We start from the raw sequence: 26,448 nt of genomic DNA on the forward strand, positions 1-26,448 counted from the left end.
TTTCGATTCAGTATGATATGATAAACATGCAATGATAAAATGTGATTCTCAGCCGACACAACAAATACATTGACTGAAGTAGCATTATGATATTCTAGAACAGAAAAATGTACCAGTTCTGCTCTGTGAAACAGTTCTTCCTATGTTGCTATTTGTAAATCTGTTCTTAACAAGGCATAGGCTATAGTTTAGCATTCTTCATATGCCTACCTTTACTACCACAGCGAGGGGTTGATCTAACTGTCAAATTAATGTTGGTTACGTAGTTAATTGAGCAATTATGCTTACTTCGGCATAGCCTACGACATTTTTTCAGTTTTTAATAGGCGCATACGACCAAATAAACAATAATTTATTGCTAAATAAAAACATGCCTTTGGGGTGTGCCCTTTGCGTCGAATAAGTTAACGAAAAAATTGTACAAAATCCTAGAAAATTAGCATGTTTTTCTCTGGGGCACATAACACAGTGCCCCCCCCCCCCCCCTCTCTTGGATCCGCTACTGCAGAGCTACAACAGGAATTTGAAGAAAATATCCAAAAATACATCTTTAAAATAAAGTTCATTCTCCTTGCTTTGAAATTTATCCTATGTTTCTATTTCCGTGCTTGCAATTGAACTTCTGAAATAGTAGGCTTTTCTGACAGGTCTTACAAGTATCGGTAATCGATCCATTTTTTACTGCAGAAACCAACTGCTATAGAAAATCTCTGATGGGCTACACAGTTAAATCATTTGCGTCGGGGTCGAAGACTTTTAGGCTACAACCGCTTTGCAGAAAGCTGAAGTATATGCTGTCTTCCATCCGTTGAGTGGCAGTATAGTGCTTCCTTCAATTTTTTTCATTTAGACCTATATTACACCAAAACTTCTCAGTATGGCAAGGGAAATGAAAGACAGCCACATCGAAAGCAGTACTGCACCACTAAACCACTTCGCATGCTTTTGTCCGCCAAGTTCCCCACCGAGTAAAAATCGCCTGAAAAAGAAAACAAAAAGTGTCATGCAACTAATCTGAACCAACAGAGATAAATTGATTCACTTGTAGCTCCTGCGGCTTTTTCTTAGCAGTAGCCTATTATTGTATTCCCTTGTGTGAAGTTGTCTGCCTCTTAAGAATTTGGAACGGTAACTAATAATTTGAGCGCATTCTTGCAATCGATAGTTTGTTATATATCCAGGTAGTTTTACGTCTTTTTAACGTTGTGCATCTGCTACATGCCACAGTGCATTTGTGTGTCGTGATAAAGTAGCCTACATCGCTTGAAGCATTCCAATCAAGCTGGATTTTCTCTTAAACCAACGCGTCTTGCGTTGAATTTCATTATTATGATTTTGTTCAGCCATTTAGTCGTGACATCTTTTAGTCCAGTGGTTCTTAACCGGGGGGGGCGCGCACCCCAGGGGGGCGTAAAGCATCTCTCAGGGGAGGCGCGAGCTCTACAACAATTTCAATTTTTTTAATTACTTTAATGTCCCAGGACCTATGCTGTTCGTCATATTTTGTATTTTATCTTATTTTATTTTGTATTCAGTAATTCTTGCTTTATTAGTTAGACCAGAATTTTACAAAACTATTTTGCGCTGAACTCCTTCAGATTTATCAAATTTTCTTGACGCTGCTTCATTTTTACTTTTCTACGGCTTCATTTCTACGGCTAAGAGTTAAAGGAGAATTACGTTGTTCACTCTCTGGAGTTAAACCTCGCATTAAAAATCTAGTCGCTAAGAAGCAGTGTCAAGTAGCCTATCTCATTAATGTGTACAATAAACAGACAAAAATGCAATTTTTTGGCATGATACAGTACTTATTTAAAATCTAGGGGGGCGCGAGGCACATGACCATTATTGAAGGGGGACTTGATAGAAAAAAGGTTAAGAACCACTGTTTTAGTCAGTTTACCACGCTTGTTTGCAGTTATGGTACCAGTTCAGTTGTGGTGTCAGTTTAATTTATGTTACGAGTCATGATTTGATTCAATTATAATTACGTTCTGTTATAGTTAGGCATTCTTTGGTTGCAACCTTTGAGTTAATGCGTCCTGATAGTGGATTGTAACCTACACATCCAGACATCATTCCCAACACCGATGTGCTCGGGATGTTGCTGCAATAATTTGCAGCTATAGGTATGAGCGGATGCTTCGGTTGGTTGGTTTTGAATCTTTATCCCCGGACTGACAAATCCTTGATTGGTTATTCCTGGTAGTTTCGCATACTTGTAAAGGCTCTTGACACAGGGCCGGTTACCGAGATTGGCAGAATGAAGTTTTCCGATTGTTGAAGTCATGTTGCCGAGGAATTATTCCATTCACTAGGTGCCGCTGAATTGAAAGCAGTCCTGAAAATGCGTTGCTCAAGCGCAACGCTCAAGGGAAACTTTACTCTGCCAATTTCAGTAACCGGACCTGCGTTAAAAGCCTCTAAAAGTATGCGAAGCTATCAAAGGCTTTGTCAGTGATAAAATAAAGATTCAAAAACCAAACCAACCAAGTTCCATGGCAAGAAGGGGAGCAGAAATTGCAAGCAATGCATGAGAGATTTCATGTTGTGGCTCCTATTTCCGATTGTACGTTGACAATCTAATTGTAGCCTACTGTCCACTAGCTTACACCGATAACTTGTAATCTATGTAGTTTGCCAATTTGAACACAATAAAGTTTTAATAAGGCCCTCCCCACCAAATAAAATTTAGAAAAACACCCCTGCTTATGCATGCATGGTAGTCTAATGAAATGCGATAAAGAGAGCGAGTCGGGCAAGAAAATTTTGCAAGAAGGGAGACAAATTATGTTTAGTTTTGCAGGGTTCGTGTCTGTGCCCCTGATGCTCCTTTCTAGAATTTGCTTATGCCAAAGATGTTTTATCAGCTTTTATAGCCTACGTTTATTTTTACCTTTCGAAAGCAAATTTTGTTTTTATACTCTAAATGTATGACAAGGTAGAAACACAGATAAGTATAATTTATTTCAAACTTATAAATTACCTTGCTATTAGACCAGCAACACACAGACATCCAAAAGCGTCAAACGTAATCACATAGAACTGCAGGCCTTCGGTGTTGACCTGGTAGACCTTGTTGTTCCATTGGCACCACACAACTCGAATCACCCATGGCAGGCCAAGACCAAGGAACACGTTAACGCTGAAATATTTAGTCGCCTTTTGAAACAAGTGCCACTGTTAAACTTTTGCTCGAGAATTTGAAATCGCAATAATTAGGCCACCTTTCCTTATTGAGTACCGTACCCATGCGATTTATTCAAAATATGCCGACTACTAAACGAATTGAAGAAAAATATTGAACTCAATATGTACAAACTAAAATCTTGCAATTTGGTCTCATACGACCCTTTAACAATTTTGTAGCCTATGAATAGTAGAAAATTAGCCTAACGTTTAAGCCAGTGGTTCTCAACGGGGGCGGTACCGCCCCCCGGAGGGCGTTTTGATTTTACAGGGGGGCGGTATGATTACCTCGGCATAAGGTGGGCGTTTTGATTATTAGGGGGCATTCTGGTTTAGGCTAACCCATCTACGGACCAGCGTAACGATTTCATCACATCATTGTCTGGATAATTTACTCCACATGCTCGCACGATAGCCAAACAATATTTCTCTTACACCATCGTCGTATTTGATTCACCAACCATTTTGTTTACAAACGCTATCTATTTAAATTCAATAATTTTTCAGTATATCACACAATCTGGTGAGTTCCATTATGATGTAACCACTACTACCAGTATACTGTTTTCATGCTCGCAAGTATATATTTGCTTTTCGTAATTAATCGTTTTTGTTGGGGGGCGATAAAATTTCGCCAGTTTATAAAGGGGGCGTTGGGCCAAAAAAGGTTAAGAAACACTGGTTTAAGCCAATGTTCGGAATAGGCTACTACAAATTTATCACAACTACTTCATTAGTTGATTACAACTAATTTGCTCATAGCTATAGCATAGCTTATTCTTAAAGTTGAAACCGTATAGAATGTTTAAAAAGAATAGTTCTATTGCTACGAGAGTGAGAAAGAGCATTTGCAAGTGAGCAAGGAGGTAGGCCAACTTTGGGAAATTTGCGAAAATACAGTTTGGAAATTGTGTTTTTCAAAAGCCGGTCTAAAAGAAACAACTTTTAGATTACAACTTTGTTTAGTGCGTTCTGAGATTCTTGTACCCATGTTTCACGCCCATTACTAAGATAACGCAACGAAGATATTTAGCCTAAGTCCTGACCTGTTGCTCCCCATTATGTTCCCAATTGATGCGTCAGCTGTGTCGTCCGTGATAGCTGCCATTCGTGAAGCAATAGTGTCCGGTAAACTGGTTCCCAGAGCCACAACCGATAAGCCAGTCACCATCATTTTCATTTCGGCTAAGCAGCCCAGCATATGGCACGTCTATTGTGATAAAAATAAAGGTGTTGTGGTATTTATAGCAGTATTGTTTACTGACCACAGAAAAGCTAAGCTTAAAAGTTATGTTCTTTGGCGAAACAGCTTAACTATTAATTTAGGATTGAAACGATTGTTCGATTTAGCCTACGCTACGAGGCTCTTTTAATGCATGCACAATCTAACATTCTCTGACAGCATACTTTCCAAAAAGGCTGCAAGTAGGCTATAGCCTACTGTTCAAATAAAAAAATATTTCTAAATTATGCTTAAGTATTCTTCAACGAATGTTAAGCAAACAAACAACACAACGACAACATATTCCTAAAAATACTTTTAGAAATTTTGATTTTACTCTATGCGGGATAATTTTCCAGGGTCTCCCAACTCTTGTTATTGTCTAGACTGTAGAACTTGCACACCGTAAGCAGTAGCCTAGGCCCCTAATAACTAAGCACAAACATAAACGTTCAAGAAAAGCACTTGATCATTAATTTAATTAAGCTATCCTATTTTAATTTGTATGTTATAGAAATGTATCACTTAATGTAGCGTACGTTAACGTATTGATAGGCTACTTACTTGTTCAATAATTGCGGTGATCAAGCCAATGAAGAGGAGAGATACCAAGAATGATAGCATCCCACCTAGGATATGTTTTGGAGGTACGCATGCAAACAGGACTTTCCAAAAAATAAGAAGAACATGAAGCACGTAGTCTAGTTTGCCGGGTGGAATTTCGCATCCATTTTCATCCACTCCTCCTTTCACTTGTATGGCGCTGCATCATCGTACGTCAATCAAAAAATTGATAAAAACTATGGGTTAAAGATTTTAAGTATTTCATTATTCAAAGATAAAAGGAATTGTTCATGTTTGTTCTGTAGGCCTACTAATGCTATTCATTACATGACACTATGAACAGAAAGTCGTTTTAAATTCTGTTTATTGTATACACCAAGACCTGAACGAACCACCGATGTTTGATTCTGCAATTGCTTTCAGAGTTGGGCAGCCTATATGTCGTTTGTAATAGGCTACTTGGAGAACAAGCATCATATTGTTCTATAAACAATTGTAGAAAAGGGCGCATGTGATGTGACAGAGGCTCAGTGGTAGTGGTGTAGCTACGGTAAACAGGCAATTTCATAAAGGTAACCCATAGCAATCTTTTAGGCAAATACTTGTAGGCTAATGACTAAATAAAAAGTACAAATATAAGTTATAGATTAAACAAAAGTAGTTTATGAGAGAAGCTAGATAAAATTTGCCGTGCAAATTGTCCCTCCCTCTTGAGCATGAAATAATTGCTCCTTTAGAAAGGCAAATGTTCAAATGTTGTGTCAAAATACGTTGTTTGGAAAACAAACATACAGTAGCCTAGCTATGCTATGTTTGAACTACTGACTGCATATAGTATAGCATTAGCTATAGAATTTTAATAAAAACAAACCACATTTATAGCTCACTTGACAAACTGACCCCACCAACTTCCATCGTTTTCTTCTAATAGAACACGACTTAAATGATTTAGATCTGTAAAAACAATATAACCTAAACAACTAAACATTCAACACGATCATATCAAAGGATTTATACCGTTCCAGAGGGAAGCAGGCTACACGCATGTTCAGGATGAACTTGTCAGATTCAAACAGGTCATTCAAACTTAACAGGCCAGATGCACGAAAGGAAGAGAAAACAAAAACGTCAAAAAGCAATCTATGTTTATGTGCATTGATTTGATTATGTCAATGCATCTTTTGTCCTACCACTGAAACTAATGCAGTAATGGGTTAATCATGTAAAATAAGCTAGGCTATGCAAGCAGTCTAAGTCCGCGAATGAAAGTATTGAAGAGAGAACTGTTTTTGCTTTCTGGGTCTCAATTGTACCGTCCGAGTCATACCATGATACTTTGACTTCTATGAAGCTGACTGGATGACCAAATGGTCTTTCCCCAGCCAGCAAGCCCATATGGGCCCCATATACTATTTTAATGGGCTTGTGGGCATGTGGGTTTTATGTGGGTTTTTTTGTTTTTGCCATATGCGCCCAATATGGGCTTTCTTGCAGAATGTGTTGCCAAATGACAAGGTGGAATATAAAACTTCCAATCTTCAAATGCGTGATCATATAAATGCATTTTAAGAAATTTAGCCACATAAAATTATTGATCTTACTTTGTTTATGGGCAGACCATGGGCTGCCCACATTTTTTATGGGCAGAACATGGGCAGCCCACATTTTTTATGGGCAGATCATGGGCTACCCACATTTTTCATGGGCAGCCCATGGGCTGCCCACATTTTTTATGGGCAGACCATGGGCTGCCCACATTTTTTATGGGCAGACCATGGGCTACCCACATTTTTCATGGGCAGGCCATGGGCTGCCCACATTTTTTATGCGCAGACCATGGACTGCCCACATTTTTTATGGGCAGACCATGGGCTACCCACACAGTGATTCAAAGGTTTGTGGGCAACCCATACTAATATGATATACACCTCGATCAGCATTTGTCTAGACTTTCAGATTTTTTAGTTGTCTCAAACGACTTTTGTTGATCTTTTAAACAAACACAAAATGAAATTGAACAAGCAAAATTACTGGAGGCACCTTGCTATGCATTGCGCAAAGCTCACTGCTTGCAGTTGGAGCACTTTGGCAAGGTTAGCAGTAGTACTATTTTTTGTGCTTACGTACCACAAATAGGAAAATGTCACATGGAGCTATATACCTACTCGTGCGTTGTTGATCAAAATAAAACAGTTCATCATCGTGTGCACTGTCTGCAGTTGACGCTCTTGGCTTACGCCGATTGAGCACTTTACTGGGGGCACCTTGCTATGCATTGCCCAAAGTTTACTGCTTGCAGTTTGGCATCTGTCTGCAGTTATATACCTGATATACATATGGGCAGCCTGTATTAGATTTATGGGTTACATATGGGCAGCCCATATTAGATTTGTGGGTTGAGTGTGAGCAACCCATAAATGAATATGGGCAGCCTATATGGGGGCAATGTGATGCCCGCGGACACAATGTGTATGGGCCCCATATGGGCATCTCACATGGGGCCCGTACATCAGCCCATATGGGTCCCCATGTGGGGCCCATATAGGCTTGCTGGCTGGGTCGCTGCTCCTGGCTAATTAGATTAAATTTTTCAACACTCAGCGTGCTTAGCGTTTTTTTTTTATGTTTATGAATTTTATGTTATTATGATGTAAGCTCATTGTGTACTATTACAGAATCTGATTGGCAAATAAAGTTATTTTTCTCTCTCTCTCAAAGCCACGAATGACTAAATTCCCATCAGCCTATGAACAGAAGCCACGTGGAAACTACAAAGCATCATCAAAAACTTGTTAATTAGATAAAGTTTCAGTAACTTACTTTAATTTTATATTATTATTATTTAGAAGCTGTTGGAGTTCAACAAAACACCGAAAAAACACCTTACAAGTTTCGGGTTGTTCGTGAAGTTTACGCATGACTAAATTAAGGAAAAAGATAGTAAAAAAAGGTAAAGGTGAGTCCCATACTTGAATCCAAGCATCGGGACATAAGAAGATAAGGTTCTCATTATACTAAGAAAAAGATAGTAATCGATAAAAATGATGAAACCAAAAAACACATCGCACATTAAGAAGTTCTAGCCTAAAATACTAATTAAAGTAAGTTGCTTCTGTTTCTTTATTGATGAAGAAAATAGTAATTACTTAACGTTTTTCAAGAAATTTACGATCGAGGTGCTAATAATAATTAACCTTACCTCCCGATCTCAAGTTTATATTTGCAACTGCAGCACTGTGCTCGCCCAAACGTGACCCAGCTGATGGGTTCTGAAGAACCACTACAAAGTTTTTTGTTTCCTGGACAAAAACGAACAATAAGTGATTAAAGATAGCCTACTTTGAACAGTAACATTGCAGGGATACCTAAACTAGTCTAGGTATCCCTGCTTATTGCCTATAGGTGTGTTTATTTTATGATAATCCTTATAGATCGAGAAAATATCGTTTATTTGGCATTCCAACAATGAAAAATAAATTCCACTAGTAGGCCTATAGTTGGTTCAACACCAGCTCTTAGAGATACAGTAGTGTGGAAAAATGTTTACGTGGAATGAGACATTTCATGTTTTGGTGATGAAAAACGACTTGACCACTCATCTCAATATGATAAAACAATAAAAAACTCAAAATAAAAAAAATAAACTCTATATCTGCAAACGATTGGAAAACAAAAGTGTCTATACTTTGTTATGTTCTTTGTTAATGTTGTGTTCAAAATGACCAGGTTTCAATCCTTCTAACGAGGTTTACTCACTTTTACGTTTTTGTTAACGCGAATTGTAAAAACTTTGGAGGATTCTTGGTGTTTAAATTCTAACACTCCACTTGTGTGTTCAAAGTCTGCGTCAGGATCGTCTGTTAAACTTCCTCCTTTTGCTGTCCCCTCTCTGAAAGTGATGAACAACTTAATTTATGTAGCCTATATTATTGTTATAGGGTATATTGAAAAATCAATTTGTACCAAATAGAAATATTAAATTCGTACAAAATAACGTGCAGTTCCAATTGTACAATTCATCTGAGGGTTACAGGACGTAGTCCAATCTAATTCCTGTGGTTTTTAGAAAATAAAAATACTCATTTAAACTACTAAACTCGCGCATTTTACCAAGCCACTCACATAGTTGAATAGCCAACTTGAACATTTCCATCACAACCGTTTTGTCGTAGCACTGTAGTTTGCACTTCACCTTCTTCCATGTCTGCGTACAGCTGCGATTTTTCTAGAACAAAATTGCCAGGGCCTGCAAAAATTTAAAAAACACAACAAAACTTGACAAATATTAGTATGCACGCGCCATCTGTTATAGATTTATACTGCGCCATCTGTAATAGATCTATAAATAATCTAAATGCTACTTTTACTTTTCTATTGCAGAACCATAGACTTTCCTACAGCACATTATCCCCCTTTTTAGTATATATTTGTCAATTCCATACTCAATAGATTTCTTTTAAAACGTAATATCAGCAGAGGTGGGCACCCGCTACTTTTAAAGTAGCACGCTACCTGCTACCGCTACTTGGACCAAAATAGCGCGCGCTACCGCTACCCGCTATCAATTTACAAAAATAGCGCGCTACCCGCTACCACTACGTGGACCAATGTAGCGCGCACTACCGCTACTTCTTCCGCTACTGTGTAAAATGACACTAGGAAACATTCTTCAAGTCCCTAGTGACGCAAAAATGACCTTGAAAACGAATGTCATCATTCGTTTGCACTGTTATTTTAACGTCGTTATAGAGAACACATTCTAAGGAAATTTATTGTTACGCATCTTTCAAAAACACGACCATTTCAAAATGAGAGTCACTAAGTCCTGCCTGCTTTGGCTTAAGCACATCTTTTCCAACAGAGAAAGGTCTCTCAACCGCAGCACTGGCAGGAATGGGGGTGTTGTATTTAATGAACAGATGTTTTAACTCGGTATTCGAAAAGGACTTGCTCCTGTCCGTAAAAAAGGGTCCGCAATTGCTGTTTCCTTCTGCACCGACGTTTCACGGGATATAGCCAACACACCAAAAAATTCATCCTCGGAGTCGTGACTGGTGTTGATGTCACTCTTCTCGGTATCAACCTGGGTTGATGTCTCCCGCAACAGTCGAATTATATCTGTCTTGACTTTTTCTCGCAGTGCGTCAGCATTCTCCATGGAAACGTAGTGCAGAAATTGTAGCCACGACGTCTTGAAGGAGGGATGAAGACATGATGCCGTAACGCATTTCATGTCGTTGAAGCGCTTTTTGAATCGTTTCTTCATCCCTTCAAGGACTTTTACTCTCAACTCCTCACAGGTCACAAAATTGCTGATCTTGATCAACTTCTTCGGGCAAATTGTAATGGTTGGAAGCAAGACTCCGTAATACGCCTTGAACTCGCCCTGGAGAATGTCTAAAGCCTGGCAGATAGGCTTCATCACACGGAGATATTCGCCGAAGAAGTTGACGTCAGCTAGAAATAAATGAGCTGTTTAGAAACAAAATAAACTTTGTTATAACTTCTAAGTTGTAGCCTAAGCAAAACAAATCACAAAAATTGCTCTGTAATGATTTCTTTTAACAAAAACCATGGTGTAACAAAATTTTATCAGCAACAAATTTCTTAGCTAACCATTTGTCAACAGTTTTACTTTAACCAATACAATAAAAAACCTTATTTTTGGACATCTTAGCATAGGTGATGACTGATGAGGTAATGCTCACTGCATGTAGTCTATATTCTATATAAACCATATGAAACTTTACTTCAGCTATTATTAAAATTAAAATGAACATTATCGATTTCATACCTTGATCGCAGGATCGCAGTTTTACACCAGAAAACAAGATTCCCAAAAGACCGAAACTTTGCAACCAAACCGATTATGTAGGCTATACAATATAGCTGCTTGACCACTCCAGTGTTGCGAAAAAAACGAGTATTTTTTTCACTTTAAATTAAAAAGTAGCGGGTAGCGGGAGTGCGACTGAAAAAAAGTAGTGCCTCTTCCGCTACCGCTACTTTGGAAAAAAATAGCGCCGCTACTGCAGACGCTACTCCCACTAAAAGTAGCGCCGCTACCGCTACTTTTACCAAAAAAGTAGCGGCGCTAAAAAATAGCGCGCTACTGCCCACCTTTGAATATCAGGTTGAAGTCAGTAAAGCAAGCAAACACTTTAACTCCTGTACAAAAGAAGCTAATTTTGTAGAAGATGTATCGGTAACAAAGAAAAATAATTTAGCTTAGAAGGCTAAATTTAATTTTGTAACTAGGCTTACTATGGTAGCCAGGCTTACTGAAGACGAATTTGTGATATTTTATTTTTGTGTTGCCAGACAATTTTTCAGGCTTAAAGTCTGGTGATTAAGGATGACTGCACTCAACCATTAGCCTACTTTTCAATGACATCACATGTTGCAAAAGATCGTGTCAGTTCATAGGACCTACATTCATTTCAATGCAAACCACCTACATTAACTTTTCGAATGTTTCACAGTTTAAGAATAAGCATCGTTACAACAAAAAGCAAATTAGTCACAACTTTGTATAAAGTAACAAAAGTTAAAACTAACTGTTGTCATTAATGATAGTTGTCCTAACAACACTTGGATCTCCAAGAAAAGCATTTGAGCTTGGATTCTTCAAGATGGTGTAAAAATCCGTGTTCGGATGATATTGGTTGCCATTGATGATTGAAACCACGATGGGCTTAACAAAATCCCCTTCTTCGAAAACCTGAAATGAATAAAAAGTGCTGATCAGCTTCATATTTCAAATTTAATAACTGCAAATGTTAATCTTGCTTGATCACTGCTGCTAGTGTTATGGTTCATAGCGTAGCCTAAACATGAGAGGTGCAGTTCTCTTGGAAATACAGCATATTACAGAGTATTTTGCTTAAGAAGTTATGAAAATTTCTAAAACTTAAAAATTGTAAACCTCCCACAGAGACTCATTATATAGAGACCGCGCACTCTTGGCTCTTCGAGCTGCTTGACGACAAGCGAAGTGTTACTCAAAATTGAGAGAGTTTGAAAAAAAATAAAAGTTTGCTGATTTGTTACAAGACGCATTCTCTCGTTTGTACAGAGTTGCCAGGTCACTAAAGAGTTTCACCCACTGATAAAACAGTGGGCTAATTTTGCTATCTTTGCATTTTTGTGCTCAATAACTGAGAAATATTCTAAGTAGAGAGGTTGCTGTTTATAAGTGAGAAACGTCAACAAAACAATAGTTTCATTGCATCCGGCAATTACGTTTCTTTTAATTTTCTTAAGCTGTAGTAGAACAAATAATAATTATTGCGGCTGTGCCATATTATAAATTGATTGCCATATTTTGGAATCATGCACGTTATAACGTTTTCGCTTTTAACTTTTCTAGACCTCTGCCATATTTGGCATAGCCTATATTGTTTTTTGTTGTGATGGTCAGAAATAAAAACAATGAACTGAACTTTGTGATTTTTGTCCAGATACATAACTTTTTCAGTGCAAATCAGTTTGCAACAATTGTGAGCAATTTTCTTGTTTTTCTCTTTATGATGTTGCTAATTTTACTTTTTTGGTTTTATTGCTGTATGATTTACTTGAAATATCAACTTAGACTAAAAATTTAGCAATAATTAACTTTTGTTGCTATGTCCAACTAACGTTGGTAAAATGGCAGCTCTGCTCACGTGTTGTACAAAAAGCAACTGGTAGTCCCAACTTTCGACTCTCTACTAGTAGTGACTAGACTCTACCATTATTGCAGTTGCACATGGAAATTGAGAAATTCTTTTTCTAGTTTGAGGTAGCCTAAATTTTAAGGTCGCAGAGAGCAAACACTTGACATCAGGGAAATGTTGAGGTTAGGGTTAGATTAATTGCATCTGCAAAACTAGTTGAAATTTGATGGCATTGGTTCAGTGTGCAGGCTTGTGACAGAATAACTTAAAGGTATTCAAGCTTACCATCATTGGAGTTTTGCAAAATGTTGAATAAAGCATCATGATAGAGGATTATTTTCAACAGTCAGTGGCAACATACTTTACTGAGTTAGCCTACACATTTAAGCAGTCTCTGCATTTAAGCTACCTAGCTTAGCTCAGTATAATGCTATTTTATGATATTGACCAACAATTGTCCAATACACATTTTGCAGTTTGTAGTGCAAACATATCTTTTATAGTGATTTAATTTTAGCATGCTGTTAAACCATGCCCAATGTTTGCTGTGTCCCTAACTGCAAGACTGGTTAGTGGTTACCGATATAAATCAAAAGAGCCCACAGAAAAAATATTTTATTTCGATTTCCAAAAGAAAACTAAAAAAAAATAGATTAAAGCTATTCCACGAAAAGACTGGAAAGTGAATAGTTCACACAGAATGTGTGCACACCATTTTTACGACGAAGACTTTCAAGAAGTTTCTGCTGATGAGCGACACGACCGACGCAATGCTATTTTATTGAGGCATATTAAGCAAGTATGCTATTGAGGAGAACAAGATCTTGAAAGTCGCATATGCCTAAAAGAAAGTATCCTTGGACCCAAGTAAAATCTCTCGAACTTCTCCTCAACATGCGTCAAGTAAGTACAACATCAGCTTAAACTGAGCTGTGATCCAACATAGTCACACTTGTCAAATTGAAACGTAGGCAATATGAGTTTGAAATATGAATTCATGTAAACAAATCACTTATATAAGGGCAATATGATGCAACCTAGTTCGTACCCTGAACAGTTCGTACCCTCAGTTCGTACCCTGAAAAGATAGAGAGAATAAATTAAAAAAAGCGGAAGTCGCTGATCGCAGTTTCCACAAACATTTTAAAATTTTCCCCCTGAAAAGATCGAGAGAAAGATAGCACAAAGCCGAAGTCGCTGATCGCAGTTTCCGCTAACCCTAACTCGGCCCTAACTCTAACAATCGAGTAATCTATGCTTCTCTATCCCTAACCCTCGCTGATTGCAGTTTCCGCAAACATTTTTCTGCAGTTTCCGCTAACCGCAGTTTCCACTAACCGCAGTTTCCGCTAACCTTTACCCTAACTATATACAGAATAATCTATACTCTAACCCTGACCCTCGCTGATCGCAGTTTCTGCAAACATTTTTCCACAGTTTTCGGTAACCTTTACCCTAACCATAGAGTAATCTATGCTCTACTAACCCTCGCTGATCGCAGTTTCTGCAAATATTTTCCGCAGTTTCCGCTAACCCTAATTCTCGAGTTTGTTTTCTGAAACTCCGATCAGCGACTTCGGCTTTGTGCTATTAAACTGCGATCAGCGACTTCGGCTTTTTTATTTTTTCTCTCGATCTTTTCAGTGTACGAACTGAGGGTATGAACTGCAAGGTACGAACTAGGTTGCACCCAGGGCAATAGTGTGATAACTAAACCTAATCCTGAATTTTCTTAACCTGGTTCCATATTATATTGTCAAGAAATTTGACAATCCAGTGTATGTATCATTTAACAATGAGCTGTTTTGATCAACGACTGGTTTGCTTTATTTTGATGACTTTAAGATCAGGTTTCCGGACATGACTATCCCCAACCACTGGAGAAACTGCATTTATTGTTGCATTTGTTTGTTTATTTATATATCTTTAGGTGTATTTAGTGAATCTACATTGCATGGACTCTAGTTTTACAAAAACAACAATCCTGGATTCACACAAACATCCAGATATGTGCAATTTTTGTTGTGTGGAAAGTCATGTTACTGAAATCACCAATGAAAGGTAAATAGCTATCACGCCTGCAAACAGTATGTTTATTGGTTCATAATTCACAGTATTATGCTATATACACTTTTCATGACTATGTGACAATATTTTATGATAGCCCTTTATACTTTTATGCAATATTCATGATCACTTGATCAGTGTCAACACAACTTTTTGTACAATAATGGCTGTTAATCTACCAATTCAAAAAAATTTACATTATGTAGAACATGTGTTATTTTGATATCTTGTTCAAATGGGAAATGCATGTTAAAACTATCCATAGTACTGCTAAATGTTTCTATCAATGTATGTGAGATGCATATCCATATATTAACTGTGTCAAAATGCTTTAACACCTTTTGTGGCCGCTCAAAACCTTTGTTCAAATTTTTACGGTGTGTGTTTCAGGTTATCATAAAAGAGATGAAATGTACCAACCTCTTCGACTTGCTGAAGAAGGGACTCACAAAGGCCTAAAGTTGTTGGCTCATGCAGCTAAACTGTTCAAGCAATGGAAGTCATCAAACAGCATTGGCTTGACAAAAGAAACTTTTTTAGCTTGCAGTCAAACCATAGAAGTTATGCCTGCCCTTGCGAAATACTTGCTGTTGAATTATGAGTTTGATTATGTTCTTCCGGGAAAGTTTTCATCGGACCCCATAGAAGGAAGGTTTGGATGGTATCGTCAGTCCAGTGGTGGCAACTTTTATATGTCTTTAAAGGAGTTGCTTCAAGCTGAAAAAAAGATACGCTGCCTCGGTTTGTTTCAGCAGAAGGCAATCGTTGGCGCTGGTTGCCTTTCTTTGCATAGTAGTTTGCTTGATAGAAGTGAAGATGGAAATGATGACACCACTTGGCTTAGTGAGTTTGTAGTGAAAAAAAGTTCTTAACGTATCACAATCAACGTTCTGCATTCTACTCGAGCGTATTGAACGTGGCTGAGACATCTGACATTGATTGTGTTTTAGTCAAACAAAAGTGTTGTGATGGCCATTTCAATTTTGAACTTATTATTCAAACGGCCTTCAATTGCTTTGCAAAAAATGAATTGAAACGTTTGAATAACGTTGTCATTGAGCCTCCTGCAAAGATGACTCGCACTGTTCGAAAACTTTCTAGCCGAAGTTCCATTAATTCTACTTTGTGATAAGTTATTGTATGCTACGCTATTTCATCATACTTGTAGACCGTTAGAGCTACTCACACATTTTCAACGTGATTGATGCTGAGGCAATGTGTGTGTTCAATTCGTATTTTTTCAAATTGCATTTGGTGTCGCTGTATTTTACTGTGTTACTGTCCACTTTAACTCGGTAGCAGTCAGCTGCAAAAGTGAGTTAGCGAGCCCTACCTTTATGAATGCTTGGTTGCAAAGTTTGCTTTCGTTGTTTTAAATGTAATTGCGTTTGGTAACTTATATGTTGTTTGTTCCACACAACTGCGTGAGTGTGTTGATGCTTCTGCATTGCTGTGGAAACGTGTTTGCTTGATTTGCAAAGTTGCATTTTGTGTTTCTGTATTCTACTGCGTAAGCGTTTATTTGGCGTTCTTATATGATCTGTCACAGCGTAGCCAAATGCCAAACTTGTTCTAAATATCTTCATCATCATCATTAAGTTCCTTCCTTTCGTCGAGGGTGGAGGCAATGAGGCACTAAGTTTCTCTGTTGTGAGATTTTTCTACTGCAGTTTTGTAATTAAGTCCTGACCAGTGACCAGTCTTAAGTCCTGACTCCTGACCAATATCATTAGTCCAAATTCTTGGTGGTCTGCCCCTATTTCGTTTGCCGTTCTAAACATCTTATTTACGTTTAATTCTGCATTGTGTTCTGCTTTTGAACAACTCTTATCTGTAGCATAACAATTCAGAAAGCCTGTTTGGATACGTTATGCATATATTGTGATTTTACTGATTACATATCAAAGTTATTGCAAACCGTACATTCGAAATGGGTTGAAATACTTAAATGTTTTAAATGTGTTTGAAAATACATCATTCAGATTATTTGGAAAATCGAAATGATTCATTGCGATGTGTAAAAAATAGTGTTAGAATGTTTTTGCAATCTTAACTATTTAACACTCCGCTTGTCAATGACGAAAATGAGTTCGCCATCCCTACCTTATGAATCCCTGACCTCCCAGAACAATATATAGGTCTATCGCTGTTCCAAGGTAAATACAAACACATATCCGAGATTTTCTAGCTGTTCTTACCACATTAGAAATTCATCAAAGATCAGACTTTTAAACGTATTAGATTCAACTAGACACTTGAGTTCAACAGTGCAAAATAAAGCGTGTGAATGAAAAAGTTAGACGAAGGGTGAGAGCATGATAACAAAGTTGCAGAGGGCTCATATGGGTATTGGCGACCGACATATCTATATAGCACCAATATAAGCAAAAGCCACAACAAACTAAATTCAATTTACTAATGTTCCTGAGGTAAAAAGAAAGTCCTTGTTGACCCTGGCCGACCCTTCTCTCGTTTCGTAATCCACAGTCACGGCGCCTGTCACTAATTCAGCGTCATGTATATTTTCTGCGTTCAGTCTTGACACTCTTATCTGCTGTTTTGCCCTGAAAAAGGAAATTGTATAAAAGTGAAATGACTTTTGACATGACTTAATGTTATGAATTGTGAGATAGTTTCAAATGTAGGAAATTTTATACGATAAGAGAAATCTAATTTTATAGCTTTGGTAAAGAGAAATTATCCATTGAACTATGTGTTCCATATCTCATTCCAACCTTCGAACATTCGGCTGTATAGCTACGACGCCATTATTCGAAAACCTTTCATGTTTACCTATTTCTGCGGTTCAATAAGACATCAATTTGGAGTTCGACTGCCATCTCGTGGACGCAACAAGTCGACGTAGAAAAACAAAAACTGCCGCAAGATTCGTCTGGTAAACATAAACATTGTAATTGAGGTATAGTCGAAAAAACTTTCAGCAACTCCACAGCAAAAACTCATAAAATATTACAAAGTAACAATGATAAGTACCGGTAGGAGCATTAACACAGTGCTTTCGAGCAAAAGTTAAGCCAAGCGAAATAGCATCAATGACTTTTAGTTTTCCAATATCAATTGACTTTTTAGCCTACCTTACATGTTATGAAAACTTTAAACTCAATTGGTTGATTGCCTCTCAACTGCTGTCAGCAATGTAATTGTAACCTGCATTTACAGTAGGCTACAAGACTAAACGTAAAAAAACAACAAGTTGTCAGTTTAGTAACAAACAAAAAGATAAAGTAAAGCATTAAAATGTGGGGCTAGAAAAAAACAACTAACTTACCAATTTTTTGTAAAGAGATCGGAAAATCTAGATGGCAAGAAAATAAAAAGCATTTATATTAGAACTTCGTAACTCACATAAGATTATCCTTCTTTGAACAGTTTTTCTACCAATATGGCTTGCCTAATAGTAAGCTATGCTAAAATTTTTAAACTGGCCTTCATTGCCTTCATTTTGCATCAAAATAGTAGCCTACACTTGTGGCTTGTAGATAAGCTTGATTTATTGATTATGCGTTTCTAATGCCAGCCTAGCTACCTAACTAAACTTAAATTACGGTACATGGTTCGATCTATCTCACAACATTGTTTTATGTTTTTTCTGCGAGATAACAAATGAACATAATGTGTTTAGTATCTTGTAAGTCAAAATCATCTAATAAAGTATACAACATTTCACAAAAACGTCTAAATTTAGGCCTTGTCTCTTGCATTCCCACCAACCTTGAATTGCGTTCTTTGATCGTAGCTTTGAGGCCCTGGCTAATCTCGTAGCAATCGAAGCAAGCTTGGCATCTGAGTTTGGGCAACTGTCTTGTTCAATTTTTATGTTTTTCTTTCGGGAAGGCTTTGACCCACGCATCATTCGAACCACGTTGTGACGTAATCTTAGAATAAATACATGTAAATCTCACACGAGCTTTTCGAACAAACTTTTCAATGAAAGAGAAATGCAATTCATGCAATAATGAAATATAATCAATTTACCGTTTTAAAACAGAAACCTGGCATATTGCAAGTGGAGCATTACGCTACCCTGCAAGTTTCTTATTTTAATAAGGTCGGAGAACAGTTTATTGTTTAATCAAAGTCGGTTTAATATTTCATGCAAACCCTTAAACATTTGTTACAGATTAAAGAATGTTGCCAACTTTATTGCAAAGTTACTAGTAATTCTATAAACTTCAATAAAAATTAAAATAAATTTTTTCCATGATATCACAACTGGCAAGCGCGACACTGGTTTACTAAATTGGCCACCTAGCTCTGACGTAACGACGACGTGGTCCCAAGATAGTTTCAGATGGGGTGGTCGACTGTGCTTTGTTGTCAGCCATTTCCATTTGTCTACGAAAATTAGGTTATGTTTAGTAGGCCTTACACAAATACATAATGTTAGCATCAACTGAAACTAAATGAGCAACGAAGAAAAGTATTTCATACTCCAAGTTGTAGATTACCCACATTAGATCAGACGGGGCGGCGATTGAAAGCTTTCTCATACTTGGTTTTGTTCTTGTAGGGCTTCTATACTCGTGATCATCAGTACTGCAATAAAATTCGGAACAAGCAACAAAGTTTATTTAGGTTGAGTTGGGAGCAAATAGATAAAATTATTAAAAATATTTCGAGCAATCATGTTTACTTTATTGAATATTTTCAGAATCTTTGATAGTTGCAACATACAAAATATTTAAGGCCAGAAACTCCTAATTGGGAATCAAGAAACTTTTTCACAAGCAAAACTGTGCCAAATAAAAACGTGTATTTTTTCACTTTTAAGGGTGCACATTGTACTACTCAAACTTTACTATAACTTGGCAATGTATTTAATTTTAATGCATTAAGTATTTTTTATTTTGCTTATACGGTAGGCTTAAGTGTAAACAAAGTGGATTTAGGAAGCACTTGGTCATGTGCCTCATTCAAAATCAAAAAAGAAATACGAAACATATAGCCTAATTAAAAGGTGACACTTTGAAAAAAATTTCAAGATTTCACTGCTCCGTGAAAACTCGGCCATGGTTAAAATAATAAAAATTATAAAACATTAAGTTTGTCTAACTAAAACTGACTCCTTTATACTATAAAGAAGTTTCATGCCTAGGATATAAATGCCTGAAATGAATACTGATAGTGATAATAACCTTGGTTTTTGGTTAAAATTATATTTCTAAAACTTATTTTTGTAATGCTTTCCGACCACTTCGACTTTCTCTCAATGGCCTTGTAACAAACCCAACAGAGTGAAAGCAGTAAGCCATTCATTTATGCTCAATATTATGTCGATGTCTACTCTGCACAAACTTCGTGTTGCCTTTACTTCCTTGCTCATCGGAAAACGAAACCGCATGAAGTCCAACGGATCCTCGCCGACTTCCTATTCCATTTATCACCTGATGCGCATGCAAAAAGATTTTAGTTACTGTATCTATACGTTTAGTTTCATGCCTTTTACAATTTTATCAATTAAGTCTGATAACGTTGAGCAGAGCATTAAACACAAGTCTCTGCTCCGAGGCACCTGTTGGACTTAATGCAGTCGGCTACTAACAATTATTTGTATAGTCATAACAAAACTTTAAATACAAGCGAAAGCTTCACGCCTTTCACTCAGCAGCCGAACTCGCGTCAGCTGAAAGAATCTCTTACGAATTCATAAAACTTCCAGAATCAGATCAACAGTAAGTTATTTTTATCAGTCAGCTCCAGTCATGCAATCATACCGGTTGATCTTCTTTTTGATGACTTTCTACAGCAATTTCTCCTTTTCTCCATTTGTCTTTCCACCACCCGTTATCCTGGGCATAGGCTATTAGCACAAGTAAAGGAAAGTAAGAGAGAGTTACAAACGCTTCCCATACCTCCACCACTCCAGGAGAGTGCCAAATTAAGACGACGAGAAGCCACAAGTAGGCGAACAGAGATGATATAGATGTCAAGAGAAAAACTCCTAAAATAAAACCAATTTAACGAGAATGAACATTTGACAAATGTTGACGACGTACGTCCCAAGTTCTTACTTTATATAGTTTGAATTATAGTACGCTTTAACATCTTGCATTACAACAGCAAGCTTACATAAAAACATTATAGGCTAAGGATCAAATTGACTCGGGTTTCATAATTATGCCTTTTACTGTAGGCTGCGTACTTTCTTTTTGAAGTTTCCAGAATAACTTTTTTTTTTGCTTTAATAAGGATTTAGAGCATGATTTAGAGCAAATTGCGCACTGTCTTACCAAATTCTTTGATTTTCTTGACATGAGGTGAAGGAACACCAACAATGCATATCGCCGTGATCACGAGGAGGTTGAAAGCGGCGCTTCCGATGATTGTGGCAAAACCGAGACTCTCCCCTTGAGGCTTATCGGAAGAGAGGTTCGATATTGTCTCCACAACAGCGAGAAGAATCTCTGGTGCACTGCTGCCCAAAGCCAGAAGAGTAAGATTTGCCACCGTCTTGTTCCAAATGAAAACCACCATTTGAACGTTCTTTTTCTTCTCCTCGTCCCAAACAACGATTGTGCGGCTTTTACTTGTGATAAACTGAATAAATCAAACAATGAAGTATTAAAAAAATACGTGTATTAGCCTCAAATTTTATTAGTTTGTGTTTTTTTGTATGACTGTTCACTTTTTTTTTTCAAAATTTGTAGTTGAATCCAATATTAGGCCTATGTGGCAACAACTGCGTTAGAAAACCTAAATTGACACAGACAAAATCTTTTTCTTTTGTGTGCATTTAGACTTAAAAAAAGAGAATCTAGAAATTATTTTACTCCTCTAAAGTGGTAATACTCCAGTGCTTTACATCAGTGCCGAATTAAGGGGGGGGGAGTGGGCTGAAGCCCAGGACCCCCACTTTTGGGGGCCCCCACCTCAAAGAAAAAAATCTACTAATTTTTTTAGTTGCACAGCTGGAGATTACTGCTTTAATTCGTATCTCAAACAAGCAAGGGCGGCTCACCCATATGTGCTGCGGTGCTGCAGCACCCCTGCCCAACCCCAGTTATTCAATTTTTCTTCGTTTTTTAACAAAAAACATATTTGTGTAGAAAGAGGCGTTCTTCCCGGCAAACCATCTAGGAACTTTCGATGGACTTGCCAACGATGAGTAGACGAGACGAGCCATGAATAAAGGCTTTGCAACAATTTAAAAAGCTCAGCGGCAGAACGGCATGTTTCTACAGGACATTTAGGCTACCGATTAAATTAAGTGAATGTGCTGTGCAAGGGACATAATGAGCTACACTACATTTCTCGCGCAAAAGAGCTTGAAGACCGTTATACTTGCCACTCATATTGGCAGCATCATCATAACTTTGACCCGTAATCCGTACCATTTTCGGATATAAAAGTATCAAATAAATATCGCGCAAAATTTACGCGATTTACGTTTTTTTGAACTACTGTAATTTGTGGAAGCAATTTCAGAATGGCTTACTCTGTTGGGTTTTTGTGTAGTTATTGAGTTTTGTGTAGCTGAGTTTTCACTGTTCTCTAATTTTAGCCGCAGTTTTTGCCCGTTCGTGTGTAAGAGCTATCTTTAATAAGTTAATAGCTGTTTATCTGCTAATAAATTTCATACAAATATTACCCTAAAAGTGTTTTCAGAAAGCGCTATAATCCATTATTTGATTGTAATTTTTCAAAAAATTTCCGGGGAGGGGCATGCCCCCGGACCCCCCTAAAATACGAGTGCCTTCGGCACGCTCTAACTCCCCAACCACTTTTATTGCTTCAACCCACCAGGATACGCCACTGCACATCAAGTGGCGATGGCTTTAAATCAAACACTTTGTTGTTCTCTTCAATTCATCAAATATGTAGCCCCGACAATTTTCTTTCTGGCTACTCCACTGGTCCGCTGTTTGGGGCACGGTGCCACAGATACATGCAACTGGGCCCGTGTCGTAGCCCCACTCCACCATTAATTTTTAGCGAAAAAATGTCACTTGATAAGGGCCCCCACTTTCAGCTCAGCCCAGGGCCCCATAAACCCTTAATCCGGCCCTGCTTTACATGAGAATAGGATGTTAGACAAAGGGCACTGATTAGGCCAATGAAAGAACGCGAAACAGAAACAAACTGCGCTCTTTACTGCTTCATTCTTCCGGCAGCCTGGTTTTTCTAAACTTTGAGGTGTTTTATAACGTGCATTGCAAGCTCATGCTGTATGCAGTTATACCATTTTTTTCCAAATATAGGATATATGTCACTATGACACGTTATGCAAAAAATAAACGTTTAACTGATCAAATTTTTTAATATTTTGCAGTTGCAACAAAATATTAGTAAAAACGCTATGCTGAAGATGAGTTTGCATCATATCAGTTTGACGTTGCACAACGTTTTGCGTTAGACAAGCTTTTAGCTCTTTTCGAACACTGAAACGTTTCTTGCCACAGCCATTATACCTGGTATGACATGTAAACAAGTCACAACTCATCGTTAGAAAAGATAATTAATGAAAAAATATCGAAATTTAAACTTTAGACAAAGAATAGATATTAAAATCCAAAGAAAATGAAGGGGTGTACCAGCAAACATTTATAGGATTGGCCCATGATACTAGAAAAGGCTCCACAGAGGATACAAACTGATATGAATGAATCAACAAGTGAATAAAAAAATAACAGTTAACCTCTCAAGTACATGTAGCTCCACACAAAATGAAATTAACGTGCCTTTAATAATGTCTTTTTAGACATTACTTTTAAAGAAATAAAAAGAGTCAAAAGGCATGTTAATTTCAATTTGTGTGGAGCTACATGTACTTGAGAGGTTAACTGTTATTTTTTTATTCACTTAAAGAATAGATAACTTGACTATTTTTTTCTATAAATGCAAATTTTTAGAACAAGTAAATTTTCTGCAAACAAACCGAACACATACTAAATATTTTCCTCGGATCTATCAAACTTGTCAATTTCAGATTTATGCATTAAAAAATTATGTAATCTAATAAACATTTCGATAGAGGGTCAACGACGCTATCTTTGGTCACAGAGACGATTGTCGTGATTTCGGATCTCGCAGTAGTGACCGAACAACCAAAAAATAACATGGTGGTTTATTGCAGACTTTAACTAAATTTTCGGATTACTAACTTACGCAGTTTGAAATAGTTCTATAATTATGAATGAACAACCACGGCCTACTAGAACACAGCCGAATATGTTGCTGTATAAGAAAATTTCTAAGAGTCTTAATTGTTACAATCATAGCCATGACAAACCTGTCATTTTCTCATTTTCAGAAGCATGTAAAGAAGCAGTACTTGTAGCTGGACATATTTTTGGCGTGTTTAACGTAGATTAGGTATGTACGTTGAGCAGTGAGCACAATTAACGAAATAATAATGGAACGTGTAAGACTTTCCTACTGTAACCTGCAGATAGTCTCTATCACTTGATAAATCACTTTGGGTGCAATCACATGTTTAATTTGAAATATCAAGGATTCTTGTACATTCTACGTTATAAGCTGCTCATCTGAAGCACATTTAGATTTTAGTTCGTGTAGTTTTTCGCCAAGTTTAAATTTGCAGTTAGAATATGGCTACATGTGACAGGTCCTTCAATGCAAAAAATGTGAAGACTACATGATGAGACTACCTCCAGGATGCAATTGAAAAGTCTTATATATATTACATTACGCTGTTATTGCATAAATTGGGGTCAACGTAGCCAACATACCTAATCTCTGGCTAAACACGCCAAAAATATGGTTTGGTTTTTTTGAATCTTTATCTTCGGACTGATAATGCCTTGATAGGTTATTCCTGGTAGTATCGCACGCTTGTAGAGGCTCTTGACGCAGGGCTGGTTACCGAGATTGGCAGAGTGAAGTTTTCCGATTGTTGAAGTGTTGTTACTATGATTGTAACTATTAAAACTCTTAGAAATTTTCCCATGTAGCAGTATTCGGCCGTGTGCTGGTAGGTCGTAGAATAACACTTATGTCATAGTAGACAAGACCAAAAGAACTTTGAAAGCAAATGTTCAATGATGATGATTTTATTCTACAGCAAGCATTAGAGCAACATAATGAAACCACACACGAATTCAGGTTTTGATCCAGCTGGTGGGAACTTTTAGCTAGCCAAAGTTCATTATGGTAGCTTACTGTAGCCTATGTGAAGAATACAGTAATATAACTTCTCCAAAACTTTTGAATGCTGTTAAACAAATAAAAATGTTTAGGAATCTAGTTATGCTCAGCCAGCAGGGTATGGGATGGAATGGAATAGAAGACGTTTTTTCCATCTTCCATCCTGATTTTTTCATTCCAATCTTCCATTCCATCTCAGAATTCTCTTCCATCTTCACATTTTGCAATTTCCTCGTTGAATATGCAACAAATAAACCTAAAAACCATAAGCCAAATTTAAGCTAAAAACTCAACCGCAGTATTTTCCTAAGGATTACGTACCGTTTGAATTATTGTTTGAACGTACCGTTCGAATTATTTCAGCAAGCAACGTAATATTTTGCATGTCTTGATAAAGCGTTAGAAAGTTAATGATGGAATTGGGATGGAATGATGGAAGATTGTCTTCCATCCTATCATCAAGATCTTCCATTCCCTTTCCATCCTTGACATTTTCCATCTTCCATCCCAAAATCTGTCTTTCATTCCATTCTATCTTCCATTTCATCCTATCCCATTCTCTGTCAACAAGTGTGTGACAAACATAATTTTACACTTACTTAGAGTTTTAATAACTCATCAATTAACTTGCCTCAATGCTTTCCATGAATTCGTTACTACCGACTGCAACTCCACAGAATAACCATAGTAGGAAAACCGCACAAAGACAGATCCTTACATGTGTCGGCCATAAGTTATCTCCCGGTAAAGATAAGCTACCGGTGCATGGTTCCCTGGTTGAATTAGATGACAAATATTCTACAACATATCCTTTGTCAAAGTGTGTTTTCACTTCGTTTAAATCCATTTTGATTCTACAGTAGGTTATATTAAACCTAGTTGAAAATGTTTTTGATAACGTATAATTAATGTATAATAGATAATGATATTAATTGTAATGAAATTTAACGTATATTTAATAATGCTCTTTGCACACCAGCTTGTTATCCTAATAGAGAAAGTTGTATCTAGGCTACAAGAAAAAGAATGGCAGAACACCGATCTCCTGTCATGACAGCTTGAATACTAAGAGAATGAAGCGAATGACTTTATCAGCGTTGATATTGCATATTTTTTATAGACTGTGCTTGTTCATTTTGATGAAAAGTTTGATTTGATTTAACTTGTTTTGAAAAAAATTATTTTGACTTAATTTTGAGTTTGATTTGGTTTGTCTTACTTGTGGTTCATTACATTGAGACAAGAAGTTGTGGAAAAGTTACTGTGATCATATTGGCTTTTGAGTAATTCTGAGCCATGAGCGAAAATTTGCATTTGTTCTTGGCTTTACATGACGAATAAATAGCACGTTAAAATAAAGTTTAGCTGATGTTCAATGTCAACAAAAATCCGCCCCGATAACTCACTTGGTTAAGCGCCTGACTTTACCAATAAAGAAATTGTAGACTGTAGAGAAAGATTAAGCGACGCTGGTTCGACTCTCGGGGTCTGCGCTTGAGCAACGCATTTCAAGGACTAGTAGTAGCATCTTCCTTTGGCGTTTTCACACTTTCACACTATTTTTAACCAGTCTTTAAATATACTTCGGCGTTGGTAAACTGTGTTGAAACCACCGCTTAGTGCAAT

The 26,448-nt window shown here is 37.3% G+C and overlaps 1 protein-coding gene across 1 annotated transcript; it reads right to left on the reverse strand.

The window, feature by feature from the left end:
* Positions 1–852: 852 nt before the first annotated feature.
* Positions 853–25,669, reverse strand: LOC145772466 (sodium/calcium exchanger 3-like). The gene is made up of 18 exons (XM_082584344.1): positions 25,454–25,669; positions 20,949–21,255; positions 20,433–20,659; positions 20,014–20,102; positions 19,171–19,254; positions 18,430–18,593; positions 17,987–18,013; positions 17,491–17,590; positions 17,114–17,261; positions 11,534–11,696; positions 9,098–9,221; positions 8,732–8,864; positions 8,175–8,274; positions 5,863–5,929; positions 4,976–5,174; positions 4,236–4,399; positions 2,987–3,145; positions 853–979 (listed from the first exon to the last, which is right to left on the reverse strand). Exons 1-18 carry the CDS (start codon positions 25,667–25,669, stop codon positions 853–855), a joined length of 2,598 nt encoding a protein of 865 aa, XP_082440470.1.
* Between the last annotated feature and the right edge of the window lie 779 nt (positions 25,670–26,448).

Source organism: Aplidium turbinatum, chromosome 6 (genome assembly GCF_918807975.1).
Source record: "Aplidium turbinatum chromosome 6, kaAplTurb1.1, whole genome shotgun sequence".
In the NCBI taxonomy this organism is placed as follows: domain Eukaryota; kingdom Metazoa; phylum Chordata; class Ascidiacea; order Aplousobranchia; family Polyclinidae; genus Aplidium; species Aplidium turbinatum.